Source organism: Bufo bufo, chromosome 1 (assembly GCF_905171765.1).
Source record: "Bufo bufo chromosome 1, aBufBuf1.1, whole genome shotgun sequence".
Lineage (NCBI taxonomy): Eukaryota > Metazoa > Chordata > Amphibia > Anura > Bufonidae > Bufo > Bufo bufo.
In genome coordinates this window covers 590,774,170-590,791,122 of record NC_053389.1, presented here as the reverse complement: position 1 = coordinate 590,791,122, position 16,953 = coordinate 590,774,170, and the positions used below count along the sequence as shown (strand labels likewise).

The 16,953-nt window shown below is 41.4% G+C and overlaps 1 protein-coding gene across 1 annotated transcript in view; it reads left to right on the top strand.

Moving 5' to 3' along the window:
- Positions 1 to 16,953, top strand: part of CEP41 (centrosomal protein 41) — a 56,348-nt gene that overhangs the window by 36,821 nt on the left and 2,574 nt on the right. Inside the window, exons 7-10 of the mRNA XM_040413428.1 lie at positions 987 to 1,156; positions 2,840 to 2,907; positions 12,578 to 12,692; positions 15,355 to 15,573. Coding sequence (XP_040269362.1) covers positions 987 to 1,156; positions 2,840 to 2,907; positions 12,578 to 12,692; positions 15,355 to 15,573 — 572 coding nt within the window. The remainder of the gene's footprint in view (positions 1 to 986; positions 1,157 to 2,839; positions 2,908 to 12,577; positions 12,693 to 15,354; positions 15,574 to 16,953) is intronic.

Here is a 16,953-nt window from a genome sequence, read left to right as displayed (position 1 = left end):
AGAGCAGGGGCGTCAAACGGCCGCTGGCTATGTCCAGATGTTGCAGAGAGCATTCCTCATGACTGAAGGCCCTCGTCTGTGTGGTAACGACTGGGTTTTTCAACAGGACAACGCTACAGTACACAATGCCCGCACTCTTTTTTTGGCCCATCCTGCGTGTTCCCCTGATCTAAATCCAATTGAGAATCTTTGGGGATGGATGGCAAGGGAAGTTTACAAAAATGGACAACAGTTCCAGACAGTAGATGGCCTTCGTGTGGCTGTCTTCACCACTTAGAGAAATGTTCCCACTCACCTCATGGAAACGCTTGCATCAAGCATGCCGAAACGAATTTTTGAAGTGATAAACAATAACGGCGGAGATACTCATTACTTCATGTTTGGAAGTTGGATTTTTTTTTTTTTTTTGGAGGTGTGGTCCTAAACTTTTGATCAGCTGAAAAACAGCCTGTTTCAGTTTATTTGTTGTTTTCATTAAATTGAATGCCTAAAAAATGTTTTGTCTCACTCCCATTTCTTCTTGTTGCATGTTGAAGCTCTACTTGGAACCTTGTAAAGATCCAGCCATGTTAAATATGATTTTTTGCCATTTTTCAAGTGGTCTTAAACTTTTGATCAGGACTGTGTGTAATCAATATCTTCTCTCTTTGGGTATGTTCACGTCACGTTTTTGTCCCAGGTTCAACATATACATTGTAAAAAGTGGATGCTAAAACATAGTACACTACACTTTTTCTATCCTGCATCTTCCTGCAAACGTTTTTTTTTTTTTAACGGAACCTTATGGTAACAGATGCCACTGTATATTGTCTGTCAGAGGTATCCATTTAACAAATCATTTTACTAATTGGCCAGAATCTCCCTATATTGAGGCTCGTTAGAGTGTGTGTGATGTTTATAATAGTGTAGGAATAGAATGATTCTGAACTATAAGCAACTAAATAACTACCAGCTATCTATCTGCCTTTTATTATGCTATTTTACAGTGTTATTAGTGGAGTTGGAGAATTAGACTTGGATAATGATCCCAAGCAGACAAGTAAAAAAGATCTTCTGCCTAGCCCAAGATCCCTGGAACAGCCATACCAAGATTGCCCATTTCTTCTCCTTGATGTACGTGACAGAGATTGTTACGACCAGTGCCATATTATTGGAGGTCAGTATATAATTAAAAGATCATTTAAAGCCTATAGACTCCTTTGGAGCATACCGTGACAGGAATGAGCCTCCTTAGTATAAACCATGATGCTAGGGAGGCATTTCCCTAGTTCTCTTCTGGCCTCTGTTTATCTGCAATAACAACAATCTGTGAGGTTTTCCTCATGTATATTCCTGAGTGTCCCTGCTCCTGCAAAGGGAGTGAATTAGAGTGCTGACCTGAGTGCAATGTCTGACTGCCAGGAGACTCAGCAGCATGTTGTATGTGTAGGACTACAAGTCCCAGCTGTACAATGGCACTGCTGATACACACAGGATCCTCCCCCTACCTGTTCTTGTTCAATGCTCTGCAGAACTCCTCCAGTCTGTCAGCTCTGTCTGCAGGATGAGGAGGGAAGATCCTGTGTCTCTTCACTGCCTGCAGCTCCTTAGCAAAGCCTTCAGCCCTGAGTCTGTGCTGCAGAAGGGGTTAAAGTATATCACTGAATAATTATCCTACTAAAACTTAACTTTTAGTCATTAACATTTAAAATAGGTCCCACAGGAGTATTTAGATAGCTGCATATATAAGATACAATAGGCTTATGCACAGTAGGGCACAGGGTATGTAAACAAATAGAGAGCACGATTTTGGACTAGATAGTCCCCACTCACGGTTTGATGATTTTTCTGTTATGGAAATAGGTCGTCCCACAGCAGGATATACGTGTTTGTGGTGGGAAGGTCCACAGAAACAAAATAGATGGGTGTTCACTGCAAATATCATAAAAAGATGATGTAGTCACCGGCTCTTCTTATCCAGGACAGATGGGTAACTGGGAAGATAATATCCCTAGCCGACTAGTGAGGCCCTGCCTAAAAGCGGAGAGGTCTCCCGCCTATATGCGGGAGAATCACCCCAAAGGGAGCGACCCCACTTATCGACGGCTATCCCTGTTATCCTGTCCCTGAAAATAGTTTCTCCCAGTGTCAGTAAAGCCAAAAAAAGTTGTTAAATTAACCCAACGCGTTTCCTCCGATAAAAATATATATCACCGGATTAATCAGGGGATGTCAAAGATACACGGATGGATCAATGGCACGGTAGCCGTCAGCCCAATAGCTTTCTGTAGATAGTATCCAACTGAATAATGCAGTCCCTGGGGTTAAAGTATCCCGAAGAATCCAGTGAGAGGGAGACACAGCTGGGCCGGTGCAGGGAGGCGTGGCCAGCACAGTGACGTCTCAGACCTGCACTTCAGGCTTGTGCACGAAAGAGAAGCTGACATCACAGGTCATGGGACCCTCAGTGAGATCTTAGAAAGGAGCCACTGCAGATGAAGTAAGTGAATTATGAATCCCTTACATCTGATTAGTTAGAAACATACAAAGAACAAAAAATAACTTGGACAACTCCTTTTAACCTACCTGGACAGTTTTGAAAGGGATCTAGCAGAAGGGGGTGATGTGTTGTAAAATGTGACAAATTTATTAAAGATGTAGTCTAAAATATTACTCTCAAATCTCAAAGTAGAGGTAGTCTCCTATATTTGTACTCAAATAGTCCTTATGAATACTCTGTATGTCTTGATGCTGCTTGTTCCACCATAAAGCATACAATATGCTGTGAATTATCTCCTGAAACTGTGATCTGCGTTAATGTGTGCACTGTATAATGTAATCATTTTCTTTGCCCTTACAGCTAAAAGCTATCCCACTGCAATGCTTGCGAGGACAATGAATCCATTCACAACCGAAATCCTAAATTATGTATCCTTTTATATCACTGCATATTCTCAGAATTGTATTAAAGGGGTTGGCTCATCTCAGACATTGATTGCATATCGCTAGGATATACCATCAATATTGGATAGGTGTGGGTTAGGGCTGCACGATATATTGAAAAAAATAATCAAATTGTGATAATCGCCAAATGCGATATGGCGATTTGGCTGACCCGAAAATGCAGCGATTTATATATGAAGGGGCCCCGCGCACATAACTGGCTTTGTGTGTAAAGTATTTTACTACTGTCTGAAACAAGCTCTCTCCTATTGATAAAATGGCCAGCCTCTGTACTCACTTTCACTATGAATGCACTGCAGTGAGCTGGCCGGCGCGTGACTGACGTCACTTAGTTACGCTCCTCCCACTTAATTCAGGAAGCAGGAGCGTTACTAAGTGGGAGGAGTGTTACTAAGTGACGTCAGTCACGCGCCGGCCGGCCAGCTCGCTGCAGTGCATTCATAGTGAAAGTGAGTACAGAGGCTGGCCATTTTATCAATAGGCGAGAGCTTGTTTCAGACAGTAGTAAAATACTTTACACACAAAGCCAGTTATGTGCGCAGTTTAGGACACATAGGGCCATGAGGGGGACCAGCATAAGATGCTATATGTGTCTTATGCTGCCCCCCCTCATGGCCCTATGTGTCATAGCACACATCCCCTATAACAGTGCCATCCACAGATCCACCCCATAACAGTGTCATCCACAGGTCCCCCACATAACAGCGCGTCATCCACAGATCCCCCACATAACAGCGTGTCATCCACAGATCCCCCACATAACAGCGCGTCATCCCCAGCCGCGTCAGCGGCTCATATGGGAAAATCCAAGCAAATAGACCTCTAGCACAATTCCCTTTAAAATATCACATTGCATATAGTTATCGCAATTTTTAGCGCCCTAATCGCACAAAATTCCCAAATCGTGCAGCCCTAGTGTGGGTCCCAACTCAGATGGCCACACAACGGAGATGGGAGCGGATCCTGGAGGCAAAATGAAATTGCAAAAACGAAAAATTGCCTGGTAATGAAGAAGTTAATATATCTAAAAAGGACTATTGTCTACCAGTAATTGGTCAATATACTCCTTGTTCTGTGCTTGGCGTTATTCAAATGCCAAGAAAGAGTGCTAGAGGGGCTTATTTTCAGTAAGGGCAAGTGAAAGGTAAGAAACCTGAGCTACCGGTAACTGGTAGAGCAATGAATGGTCTGGATCATCCTGATTGTTCTCCTGCTGCAGCCTCCCCTCTGCAAGACATTAAGACGTTAGTACATTAACTAGGGTTGTTTTGATACCAAAATTTTGATTCGGTTTCGTTGCCATAAAAAAGTATTGCGATACCATTTAATACCACACAAAAAAAATAAAAACGCCAAAAAAAAGCTGCGTGCGTTCCGCATTTTATGGAACGTCCGGCCCGTAATCGAACAGTCCAGTTCTATTTGGGGGGGGGAGGGACAAGGTGACTCAAAAAATGGCGAATCGTGCATTATTTTTTTTTCTATTATGGCAATCACTGCATAGGAGATTTTTTTTAAATATTTTAATAGTTTGGACTTTTCGGACGTGGCAATATGTAATATGTTTATGTGACGGTATCATCCGTGTCACCGTCTAGTATTCCCTTCTCCCCTTGAGCTAGCACCGCCAAGTAATCCACTTGAAATAGATCGTTATTATCGCTGGTATCGCCGGTATCGCCAAATAAGTCTATACATTAGCCCAAGCTGAATGCTAGAAATACTTTACTGGAAGGCCTCAAATTGCAAAATACAATTGCTTTTATCCCCTGCTCCCATGCAAGGGATAGAAAGATAACAGAAAAAAAGAAAGGAGGTTAGGAAGACCTTGTGACAAGGAAAATCCCACTTGTAAGGCGCCAGCGGTGATGGGACTAGGAATTACTGGAATATTAATTCTTAAAATAAAAAAAAAAAAAAAAAAAAAAAAAAAAAAAAAGATATAAATAAATTATAAAAAATAAAATATTGTGTTTAGATGTTAAGGACAGCAGTGATAGGGGAGGCTGCACGAAAAAAATATAGTGTTAACACAAGGTTAGACACTTGAGTAGCGGAAGATATAATTATGTGTAAAATTTGGTCTATAGTGTTGGTGACCTTCAGAACTTCTAGATACACATAAACAGCGCCAAATCCCCACAAACATAAAATTACGTACAGAAGCGCAATGAGCTCTAACGATATCCCTAAAGGGCAAGTATCCGTAAGTGATGACTTGCTTTGGTAGGGGGCTGTCAAACGGGTATAAAGGCACCTGCGACAGTGACCCCCCAAGCAAGTTCACCAGAGGAAAGGCACAAATAAGTAAAGATCAGTGTTTACAGCTTGAAGTGAACCGGACTACTCACTTCACTGGGGGGGCTGTCACATAGGTCAGTGGTCGCAAGTACCTAGGACAGTGAACCCCCCTGGCCAAGGTCGCTGGAATTCACTTGGACAAACAAATACTTTTGTAGAGGCAGTTATTACTCACTTCACTGGGGGGCTGCCAAACAGGTATAACGTATGGTACCTGAGACAGTACCCCCCTGGCCGAGTCAGCTTATCCAGGTCTCCAATTGGAAATCAGTGTCTCCAGTCTTTAAAATAGGTATCTTCAAATATTTTAATAAACAAAGCTCTACGCGTTTCGGGGTTATGCAAAACCCCTTCCTCAGGAGCAAGGTATTCACTAATACATAAAATCAAAGAAACTCACATATTAAATAGATTCCTCTCACCAATGCATCTTGTTCCCGCGCACGAGAATCGAAAAAAGGCGGGAAATTGCGTTTAAACATAGCCTCCGGTCAAGTGGAACGCATCCAGGGACCGGAAATCGTGCATCTAGCGCGACTTCCGGTTCAATGAAACGCACGCCGGCTGTGTGTGGAACGCACGCCGGCTGTGTGCGGAGCGCACGCCGGCTGCGTGTAGAACGCACGCCGGCTGAGGGGAGCGTCACTTCCTGGCTCTGTGTGGAACGCATGCCGGCTGCGTGTGGAACGCACGCCGGCTCGGGGGAACGTCACTTCCTGTCTCGATGCGCTCCAACTAATGGAACGCATCGGCAGGGGGGGGAGAAGAGAGGGGAGGGAAACCTGCTATTGGCGATGTCCCTCCCTTGCTAACAGCCGCCTGCTGATGCGATCTGGGAGGAGGAAAAAGTCAGTAGATAATGACCTCCTATCGAATTCTCTCTACATTCATATATGTAGGGCCCCCTGATAAGAATTATTTCATGATTTAGGAAGAGGGATATGATATAAAATATAATAATATTAGAAGGACAAATAATTTCTTAAATTTGCAAAGGAAAATTAGAATAGGATGTAAAAAATAAATATTTGTGGATCATAAGAAATCAATAATAGAAAATTGATAATAAAAAATTAAAAGACACGTGCAGCACGGGTGGTCAGCGCATGGGTGTAGAGGAATAGAGGAATAGATATTAGGGATATAAAATTTAAAATTTAAAAATCACAAAAAATACATAAAAAATCCAATGAAGATATATAAATATAAATAGTCAATAATAATAACAATGTAGTCAGGTATAAGATCTTTTCCGAATGATAGATAAAATGATATATAAAATATAAAATATGAAGTAGGGAAAGCACCTATATTCAAAATCATATATCGATTTTCTCTTCAAAAAGTGTATAAAATGCTGGTAGTGTATAGATAACTCCTAACGTCATGGGATCTTTTTTCAGGTAAATGTTTATTTTCTCAATTTGGAAATTAGTAGTTAGCGTATTCCAAGGCCTCATTGAGACCAAACGGTGCAAGTGTATTTAATTTATATATCCAAAACATCTCCTTTCTTGATAGTGTCTGATAAGATTGTGGAACCCATTCTAACGGAGTGACTTTCAGGCCCTTGGAGTCACCCTCGTGATATAATGAGAAGTGTTTAGACACACTATGTGTAGTCACTTTCCGTTTTATATTAGAGCGATGTTCATTCATACGCTCTCTCAGAGCCTGTATTGTACGACCCACATATAAGAGCTTGCAGGGACACTCTAATAGATAGATGACATAGGAGGTGTTGCAATTCATTGTTTGTTTAAGGGAAATCGGTTCTTTTGGTGGCGAGAGGATCAGTGTTTTTCCGCAATATATCATTGGACAACACTTGCACTTTCTTGAGCCGCATTTAGATGATCCTACCTCACTTATCAGACCTTTGTAGTCTGTTTGTATAGTTTTCTGAGGTAGTTTGGGACATGAAGGTGCTAATATATTTTTTAAGGTTTTTGCTCTGCGGAACGTTAGGGTAGGGGCTGATGGGATTGTTTTCTCCATAATTGGATCTTTCAAAAGAATTTTCCAGTGCTTATTAATTATTTTCCTGATCTCTGCATGGCGATTGTTAAAACTAGTGGTTAAACCTAGATTACTATATTTCTGTTGAACTTCTTTCTTTGTGACTTTCGTAAGACTTTCTTTTTGGCTTTCCTTCAGGATTCTGGCTTCGGATTCCAATATTAATTTATTGGGATATCCTTTCTCCTTAAATCTTTCTTTCAGAATATCAAGCTGTTTTTTCATAGTAGCATCGTCACTACAGTTTCTGCGGATCCTTTTCATTTGGCCGTAGGGAATGTTAGTTTTCCATCTCTGGTGGTGGCAGCTTTTAAAATTGAGATAGCTGTTCGTGTCAACTTTTTTAAAATGTGTTTTTGTGGTTATGGTCTTATTAATGATTTCTATATGCAAATCCAAAAATATGGCCTCCGTATTATGATGGTCTATAGTAAACTTTAGATTCCAGTCGTTGGTATTTATTGTATCCACATACGAAACCAATTTATTTTCTCCCCCGTCCCAAATAATAATGATGTCGTCGATATAACGCTTATAAAACCGAATGTTTGGATGGGCCAAAAGTCCAATTTCCCTCTCGAATCCCCCCATGAATAAATTTGCATAGGCTGGCGCAAATTTTGTCCCCATTGCCGTGCCTTTCTTCTGTTGGTATATTGTATTTTGAAAAGAAAAAAAATTATGTTTAAGAATAAAGTCTATGGATTTTAGTATAAATGATCTTTGTGTAATTGGCATCAGGGGATCTGAGTTGAGAACTTTTTCTATTTCTCTAAGCCCTAAATTATGTGGAATGTTGCTGTAAAGTGAGCATACATCCAGTGTGGCCCACAAGAAATGATTCTCCCATTTTAGTGTTTCCAAGAAAGCGAGAAGGTGTGAGGTGTCTCGTAAATAGGACGGTAGATTTAGAACATATTTTTGTAGGATTCCATCTACATATTCTGAGAGGTTGGCGGTTAAAGACCCTATGCCCGAAATAATGGGCCTCCCTGGGGGTTCTGTAAGGGATTTGTGTATTTTTGGCAAGAAATAGAATTTTGCGGTGGAGGGATAGTTGATCTTTAAAAAATGTTTTTCTTTCTTGTTTAAAATACCTGTATGGAAACCCTCATCTATCAATAATCCCAGTATCTTTTTATATTCTGGAGTGGGATCGTATAATAGGGTATCATAGTACTCTTTATCTGCAAGAATACGTAAAGCTTCTTTTTGGTAATAATTGGAATTCAAAATGACAATGCCCCCTCCTTTATCTGCATTTTTTATCACAATATCTCTATTGTTGGTGAGGGTTTTGAGTGCTCTAGTTTCCCTTTTATTTAGATTTCTAACACCAACATCTGGCGGGACTTTGGAGAAATTTTCTTTGAAATCGGACATTACTAAGTTATAAAAAGTTTCGATATGTGGACCTTTGCTGTCCAATGGATAAAAGTTTGATTTAATTCTAATATTAGGTATGATTGGGGCAATTGATGTTTGGTCCAAATTTGGTTCTTGGGAACTTGAGGTAGGATCTTTGGGTTGTGTATCTATCTGTAGAAAGTTCTTTATGGTAAAATGTCTATGTAGGGTTAATTTGCGAATAAACTGATTCAAATCAACAAAAAGTTCAAATAAGTCTGGTTGATTAGTTGGGCAAAATGATAATCCTTTTGCTAGAAGTTCTATTTCGTTCTCTTTTAGGATATACTCAGATAAATTAAAAATGCCAATTTCTTTCTCCTGGTCCTTGGAATCAATTAGTGTTTTGGTTTTGGTTTTTTGGTGAGTGGTGCACTTTCTTCTCCCACCTCTACACCCTCTGTGTCTTCGTTTGGTCTTTTCTTTTTCATAGAGGAGACAGGGGTGTAGAAATGGGTTATCTTTAGAGACCGTGGTGCTAATGGGGTATTCAATTGGGGGGGCTCGTTGGGATGAATAACCGGGCTTAGGGCCAGAAAGCTTGTAAGTATCTGTCTGGCCGGCGGTACAGGCGGACCTTTGTTGGGGGTGGACAAAACCTGGTCTAAAAAAGAATTCCCTGATAGATTTGTTGGGAGTGCAAGAAATTTATTTTCTGGGCTTGGGGGAGATGTTGAGTAGGTGGATAAATTAATAATGTCAAGTGAGTTTGGCAAAACGTTATATAAAACGGAAAGTGACTACACATAGTGTGTCTAAACACTTCTCATTATATCACGAGGGTGACTCCAAGGGCCTGAAAGTCACTCCGTTAGAATGGGTTCCACAATCTTATCAGACACTATCAAGAAAGGAGATGTTTTGGATATATAAATTAAATACACTTGCACCGTTTGGTCTCAATGAGGCCTTGGAATACGCTAACTACTAATTTCCAAATTGAGAAAATAAACATTTACCTGAAAAAAGATCCCATGACGTTAGGAGTTATCTATACACTACCAGCATTTTATACACTTTTTGAAGAGAAAATCGATATATGATTTTGAATATAGGTGCTTTCCCTACTTCATATTTTATATTTTATATATCATTTTATCTATCATTCGGAAAAGATCTTATACCTGACTACATTGTTATTATTATTGACTATTTATATTTATATATCTTCATTGGATTTTTTATGTATTTTTTGTGATTTTTAAATTTTAAATTTTATATCCCTAATATCTATTCCTCTATTCCTCTACACCCATGCGCTGACCACCCGTGCTGCACGTGTCTTTTAATTTTTTATTATCAATTTTCTATTATTGATTTCTTATGATCCACAAATATTTATTTTTTACATCCTATTCTAATTTTCCTTTGCAAATTTATGAAATTATTTGTCCTTCTAATATTATTATATTTTATATCATATCCCTCTTCCTAAATCATGAAATAATTCTTATCAGGGGGCCCTACATATATGAATGTAGAGAGAATTCGATAGGAGGTCATTATCTACTGACTTTTTCCTCCTCCCAGATCGCATCAGCAGGCGGCTGTTAGCAAGGGAGGGACATCGCCAATAGCAGGTTTCCCTCCCCTCTCTTCTCCCCCCCCTGCCGATGCGTTCCATTAGTTGGAGCGCATCGAGACAGGAAGTGACGTTCCCCCGAGCCGGCGTGCGTTCCACACGCAGCCGGCATGCGTTCCACACAGAGCCAGGAAGTGACGCTCCCCTCAGCCGGCGTGCGTTCTACACGCAGCCGGCGTGCGCTCCGCACACAGCCGGCGTGCGTTCCACACACAGCCGGCGTGCGTTTCATTGAACCGGAAGTCGCGCTAGATGCACGATTTCCGGTCCCTGGATGCGTTCCACTTGACCGGAGGCTATGTTTAAACGCAATTTCCCGCCTTTTTTCGATTCTCGTGCGCGGGAACAAGATGCATTGGTGAGAGGAATCTATTTAATATGTGAGTTTCTTTGATTTTATGTATTAGTGAATACCTTGCTCCTGAGGAAGGGGTTTTGCATAACCCCGAAACGCGTAGAGCTTTGTTTATTAAAATATTTGAAGATACCTATTTTAAAGACTGGAGACACTGATTTCCAATTGGAGACCTGGATAAGCTGACTCGGCCAGGGGGGTACTGTCTCAGGTACCATACGTTATACCTGTTTGGCAGCCCCCCAGTGAAGTGAGTAATAACTGCCTCTACAAAAGTATTTGTTTGTCCAAGTGAATTCCAGCGACCTTGGCCAGGGGGGTTCACTGTCCTAGGTACTTGCGACCACTGACCTATGTGACAGCCCCCCCAGTGAAGTGAGTAGTCCGGTTCACTTCAAGCTGTAAACACTGATCTTTACTTATTTGTGCCTTTCCTCTGGTGAACTTGCTTGGGGGGTCACTGTCGCAGGTGCCTTTATACCCGTTTGACAGCCCCCTACCAAAGCAAGTCATCACTTACGGATACTTGCCCTTTAGGGATATCGTTAGAGCTCATTGCGCTTCTGTACGTAATTTTATGTTTGTGGGGATTTGGCGCTGTTTATGTGTATCTAGAAGTTCTGAAGGTCACCAACACTATAGACCAAATTTTACACATAATTATATCTTCCCCATGCAAGGGAGACACCCACAACAAACATACATTAACCCATAACACAAAGGTTACAACCCACATAGACACCATGGTTAACATAATCAACACAGGCAGGAGAATACACATTGCCCTCTGTCCTGAGAGACAATCGAATTACAACTCGGTTGTCTCCAGGACAGAGGACAATCGCCAATACACACAGAGAGACAATGGAACAGACATCACTTACTCAAACATACAATGTCCCACCCTTTACAATACACATAGACATTTAACACATCCCAAAATGACACGAATTAGACCAGGAATTCAAAAGTTAGTACAAGTCTCTTTGGCCTGGCTGTACTCATGACTTTTCTGCACAAAACCGGTGCATACAACATGGGACCATAATCGCATGGTAAGAGGCGGGCAAGTAGTCCTCTCCAAGCACTCGTGGCAACCTCAAAAGAGGGGAGTTTGTCACATAGTTTATATGTAAAATTGGGAAAAGGGGAGATTTATACTTAATATTTTGATGGGATTTTTTTTTTTTTTTTAATTTAATAACTATTCCCCCTTAGGGGCTAGACCTTGGGATCTTTTGATCCCTTGTCCTATTCACCCTAATAGAGCTCCATTAGGGTGAATAGGATCTCACACTCTCCCTGCTGCCCTGTGCATAGTACACACAGCAGCAAGGAGATTACCATGGCTGCCACCACCAATGAGGAGGAGGGGGGGGACCCTGTGGCCACTGCCACCAATGATTTTAATACTGGGGAGGAGGGAAGGGGGGGGGGGGGGGGGCGCACTGCGCCGCCAATGATAATTAACGTTCAATACAAAATACGGGAGGCTGGGTGCAGAATCACATAGCCGTCACCCAGCCTCTATAAAAGGAAGCTGCGATCAGCGGCAGTTAACGGGGGTTAACTGGCGCTGATCGCAGCTTCCTTTTATAGAGGCTGGGCGACGGCTATGTGATTCTGCACCCAGCCTCCCGTAATTTGTATTGAACGTTAACTTTCATTGGTGGCGCAGTGCGCCCGCCCCTCTCTCTCCTCATTGGTGGCAGCGGCGGCACAGGGGGAGGGAGGGAGTGACTCATTCTCCCCTGTGCTGCTGAGGGAACATGGCGCACGCTGATAGCAGCACGCTCCATGCTCTGTGATACTAGACTGCGCAGTAGCGCATCCTAGTATCGAAAATTGTCAAATCCTGGTATCGAGGTCGATACCGGGCAAAAGTATTGAATGGGTATCGAATATTCGATACCCGAAACAACCCTAACATTAACTACACTTTATGTTTTTTACTTAACAATTGCATTCAGAAAAATGCTCATGGCAAAATTATTATCCTTTATGATGAAGATGAGAGGATAACCAGCCAAGCCGCAACAACAATGTGTGAGAGAGGATTTGAAAATTTATTCATGCTTTCTGGAGGTAAATTCTGTTATAATTTTTATTAAAAAAACATCACCCCTGTAATTAGGTGCCAGTGTTCATAGATGCAACCAATTTTCTGATTTCATATTCAGTATTAGAGTTCATGCAAATGGCCATGTCCTTATTTTGGTCTGCAAACAATGGATCCGACAAATACTTGTTACCTTCATTTTGCGCATTGCACTCCTATCAATAGAAAGAGCTATTCTTTTCCTGCAGTATGGACAATGTTCTGTAATTTATTGAACGGTCACACGAATCCTCAAGAAATACCAATGCATGGCCCCATAGAAATGATTGGGTCAGTGTGCTATCTGCAAAGATGCAGATAGCACATGGATAAAAAATGGCCTAGCTAAAACATGGCAGTCATGTGACACTTTTCACATCATATAATCCCTGGCATTCAGTAAGCAACAGTGTTGCATGACATACATTTGCTGGATTAGCACACTGGACACAATAGGAATAGTGGTGGAATCATTATTTTTATTGTGGTTATTACAGTAACTACATCATTGTGTACTTACATGGCTGCCTGTCTCTAGGTGATGTTATCATGTTAGCTTACCAAGCACAGCTCTGTACATTGTATAGCGGCTGTGTTATGTATCACAGCTCAGCACATTGTATAGTGGCTGTGCTTGGTATCACAGCTCAGCCTCATTCACTTGCATGGGACTGAGCTGCACCTAGCCATGTGAACAATAAACATAGCGTCGGCCATGCTGCGAGAAGGCTGTGGCACTTGCAGGAGCTACGCGGCCTTCTCAAACAGCTGATTGACGAGGGTCCCGGCTGTCAGCCAGCCACCGATCATATACTGAGTACATATCCAGAGGATGGGTCATCAGTATAAAAAATAAATAAATCGAAAAACCTGTTTAACCACTTAAGGACCACAGGTTTATACCCCCCTAAAGACCAGGCCCTTTTTTACAAATCGGCACTCCACAACTTTAGCGGTTTATTGCTCGGTCATGCAACTTACCACCCAAATGAATTTTACCTCCTTTTCTTCTCACTAATAGAGCTTTCATTTGGTGGTATTTCATTGCTGCTGACATTTTAACTTTTTTTGTTATTAATCGAAATTTAACGATTTTTTTGCAAAAAAATGAAATTTTTCACTTTCAGTTGTAAAATTTTGCAAAAAAAACGACATCCATATATAAATTTTTCTCTAAATTTATTGTTCTACATGTCTTTGATAAAAAAAAATGTTTGGGTAAAAAAAAATGGTTTGGGTAAAAGTTATAGCGTTTACAAACTATGGTACAAAAATGTGAATTTCCGCTTTTTGAAGCAGCTCTGACTTTCTGAGCACCTGTCATGTTTCCTGAGGTCCTACAATGCCCAGACAGTAGAAAACCCCCACAAATGACCCCATTTCGGAAAGTAGACACCCTAAGGTATTCGCTGATGGGCATAGTGAGTTCATAGAACTTTTTATTTTTTGTCACAAGTTAGCGGAAAATGATGATTTTTATTTTTTTTCTCTTACAAAGTCTCATATTCCACTAACTTGTGACAAAAAATAAAAACTTCCATGAACTCACTATGCCCATCATGAAATACCTTGGGGTGTCTTCTTTCCAAAATGGGGTCACTTGTGGGGTAGTTATACTGCCCTGGCATTTTAGGGGCCCAAATGCGTGCGAAGTAGTTTGAAATCAAAATCTGTAAAAAATGGCCGGTGAAATCCGAAAGGTGCTCTTTGGAATGTGGGCCCCTTTGCCCACCTAGGCTGCAAAAAAGTGTCACACATGTGGTATCTCTGTACTCAGGAGAAGTTGGGCAATGTGTTTTGGGGTGTCATTTTACATATACCCATGCTGGGTGAGATAAATATCTTGGTCAAATGCCAACTTTGTATAAAAAAATGGGAAAAGTTGTCTTTTGCCAAGATATTTCTCTCACCCAGCATGGGTATATGTAAAAAGACACCCCAAAACACATTGCCCAACTTCTCCTGAGTATGGGGATACCAGATGTGTGACACTTTTTTGCTGCCTAGGTGGGCAAAGGGGCCCACATTCCAAAGAGCACCTTTCGGATTTCACAGGTCATTTACCTACTTACCACACATTAGGGCCCCTAGAATGCCAGGGCAGTATAACTACCCCACAAGTGAAATTATGTAAAAAAACATAATTTTTTTATTTATATGTATATTAGAAAATTATTCAACATCCTATTTTCTAAATAAATGTAATCATTAAAACTGGAATACCTCTTTAAGGTCGGTAGTGTTTTTTGTTGTTGTTTTTTTTAATGCAGCACGCTTTTTTCTGCTGCATTTCTTACAGGCGTTTCTAAAGCACTTTAAAAATAACAGGAAAAACCTGTTACTAATGCAAAAAATATATATTTTTTTAAATGCTTGTTAAAAAAAAAAAAAACACAACAAAACAGAATTCTTGAAATTCATGGTATTATTTTACAAGACAAAATGCTGAAGAAGAGTGTGTGATGGAAGCTTTAAAGTACCTAATAAACTGTAGGTCAGGGATGCTCAACCTGCAGCCGCAGTCTACAGCTAACAGCCTACAGCATGATGGGAGTTGTAGTTTTACAGCAGCTGAAGGGCCGCAGGTTGAGCATCCCTGCTGTATGTCATAGATTCAAAGATGGCTTGACACAACTGGTTCTTGCACAGGTTTGAAAGTCATAGCTCAGAAATTTCCAGACTGCCTCACAACTGGCTCCTTCCCAGTCACCTGCCTGCCCCAACCAACCCAATCCAAATCTGCTCGGAAACGAACCACCCCAAGAGAACCTTCCACAACTGCAGAGAACAAGTGGAGATTTTCTAGTGACGACTTGGACAAAATAGAGCAACACCTGGAGAAATTGCTCATGCCAACAGACACTGCCAGTGAGTAGTCCCGCTTGCACTCTTCTAACAATGTGCTTTATTATACACCTTATAAAACACTAGTATAGCTATTATTCCAATAGAAAGGGCTGTATGTTCATGTCTTCTATAAAAATGATCTGTTAACTTGAGTTATCCAGATTAACTTGTTTTCTGGCTGACAATACTGCTCTGTCTGTTTCTAATATCCACTTTTTCACTGAACATACAAGAAGTTGTGCTCCTTCCTGGTTTTCTTCATTCTTCCTTACTGCCAACATGGCACTCTGGTCCTAAAATAACTGCTGCCGGGACCAGACTTGTCCATCAGTTGTTTCGTTTGTAATGTTATGCCCAATGTTGGTCTCTGGAAGCCGCTGATGAATGGGTCTCATCACATGCCCCTCCGTGACCGTCCATTTTGGGACGAGAGTGCCATTCTGGCAGTAAGGCCGAGTTCACACGAACGTGTGTGACCCGTGCCTGTGCTGCGGCCCGCAAATAGCGGGCCGCAATGCACGATCGCCGGCCGTAGGTCTGCCGCATCGGATCGCTGACCCATTCACTTTAATGGGTCCGCGATCCGGCCGTTCCGCTAAAAGATAGGACTTGTTCTATCTTTTTGCGGAATGGAAGTACGGGACGTAACCGCACGTAGGCACGCCGTAGTGCTTCCGAGGGGTCCCGTCCCGTGTGGCCGTTCCGCGATTCCGGATTTGCGGACTCATTGAAGTGAATGGGTCCGCATCCGTGATGCGGAATTCACACGGAACTGTGGCCGTGTATTGCGGCCCACGATTTGCGGGCCGCAATACGGCCACGGATCACACACGTTCGTGTGAACTTAGCCTAAGGAATATTAAAGTAAAAAAGGAAACAGGATATTGCTGTCAATTATCTAATAACAGTATTGCTAAGTGACTTTATGTGCTCTTTACTGTCATGTAGGGATGTAAAGATAAAGTAGATAATCCCTTTAAGGTGCCACATTATCATTTCTGCAGGTGCCTTATGGCAATAGGTATGTTTCAAGCAGCTGGTTAGTTCAGGGCTGTGCTAATGTGTGTTAAGATTTTTTATTTTTTTTTACCATTTGGCACTTTCCAGAATATATATTGAAACCTCTCTAAAAGACCACCTCTTTGAGAAGACCACACCCTTATTTAACCCAGATTTCCAGTGACAGGTCTTCAGCTCCACCATATATTATGCATATTGGTTATCTTGATTGAGAACGCCACCCCCATAGAAGGCCACTTCAATGGAGTTTTTGTCATCTCAGATGTTTCACTGCTGACAGGTCTTCACTTTAGTGACCTGCTGTAAAAGGCCTAGAATTACTTGGAATCTGAAAAAGTATTTTAGTAAATACTGGTATTCCCCATGAAGTTAACAATTCTG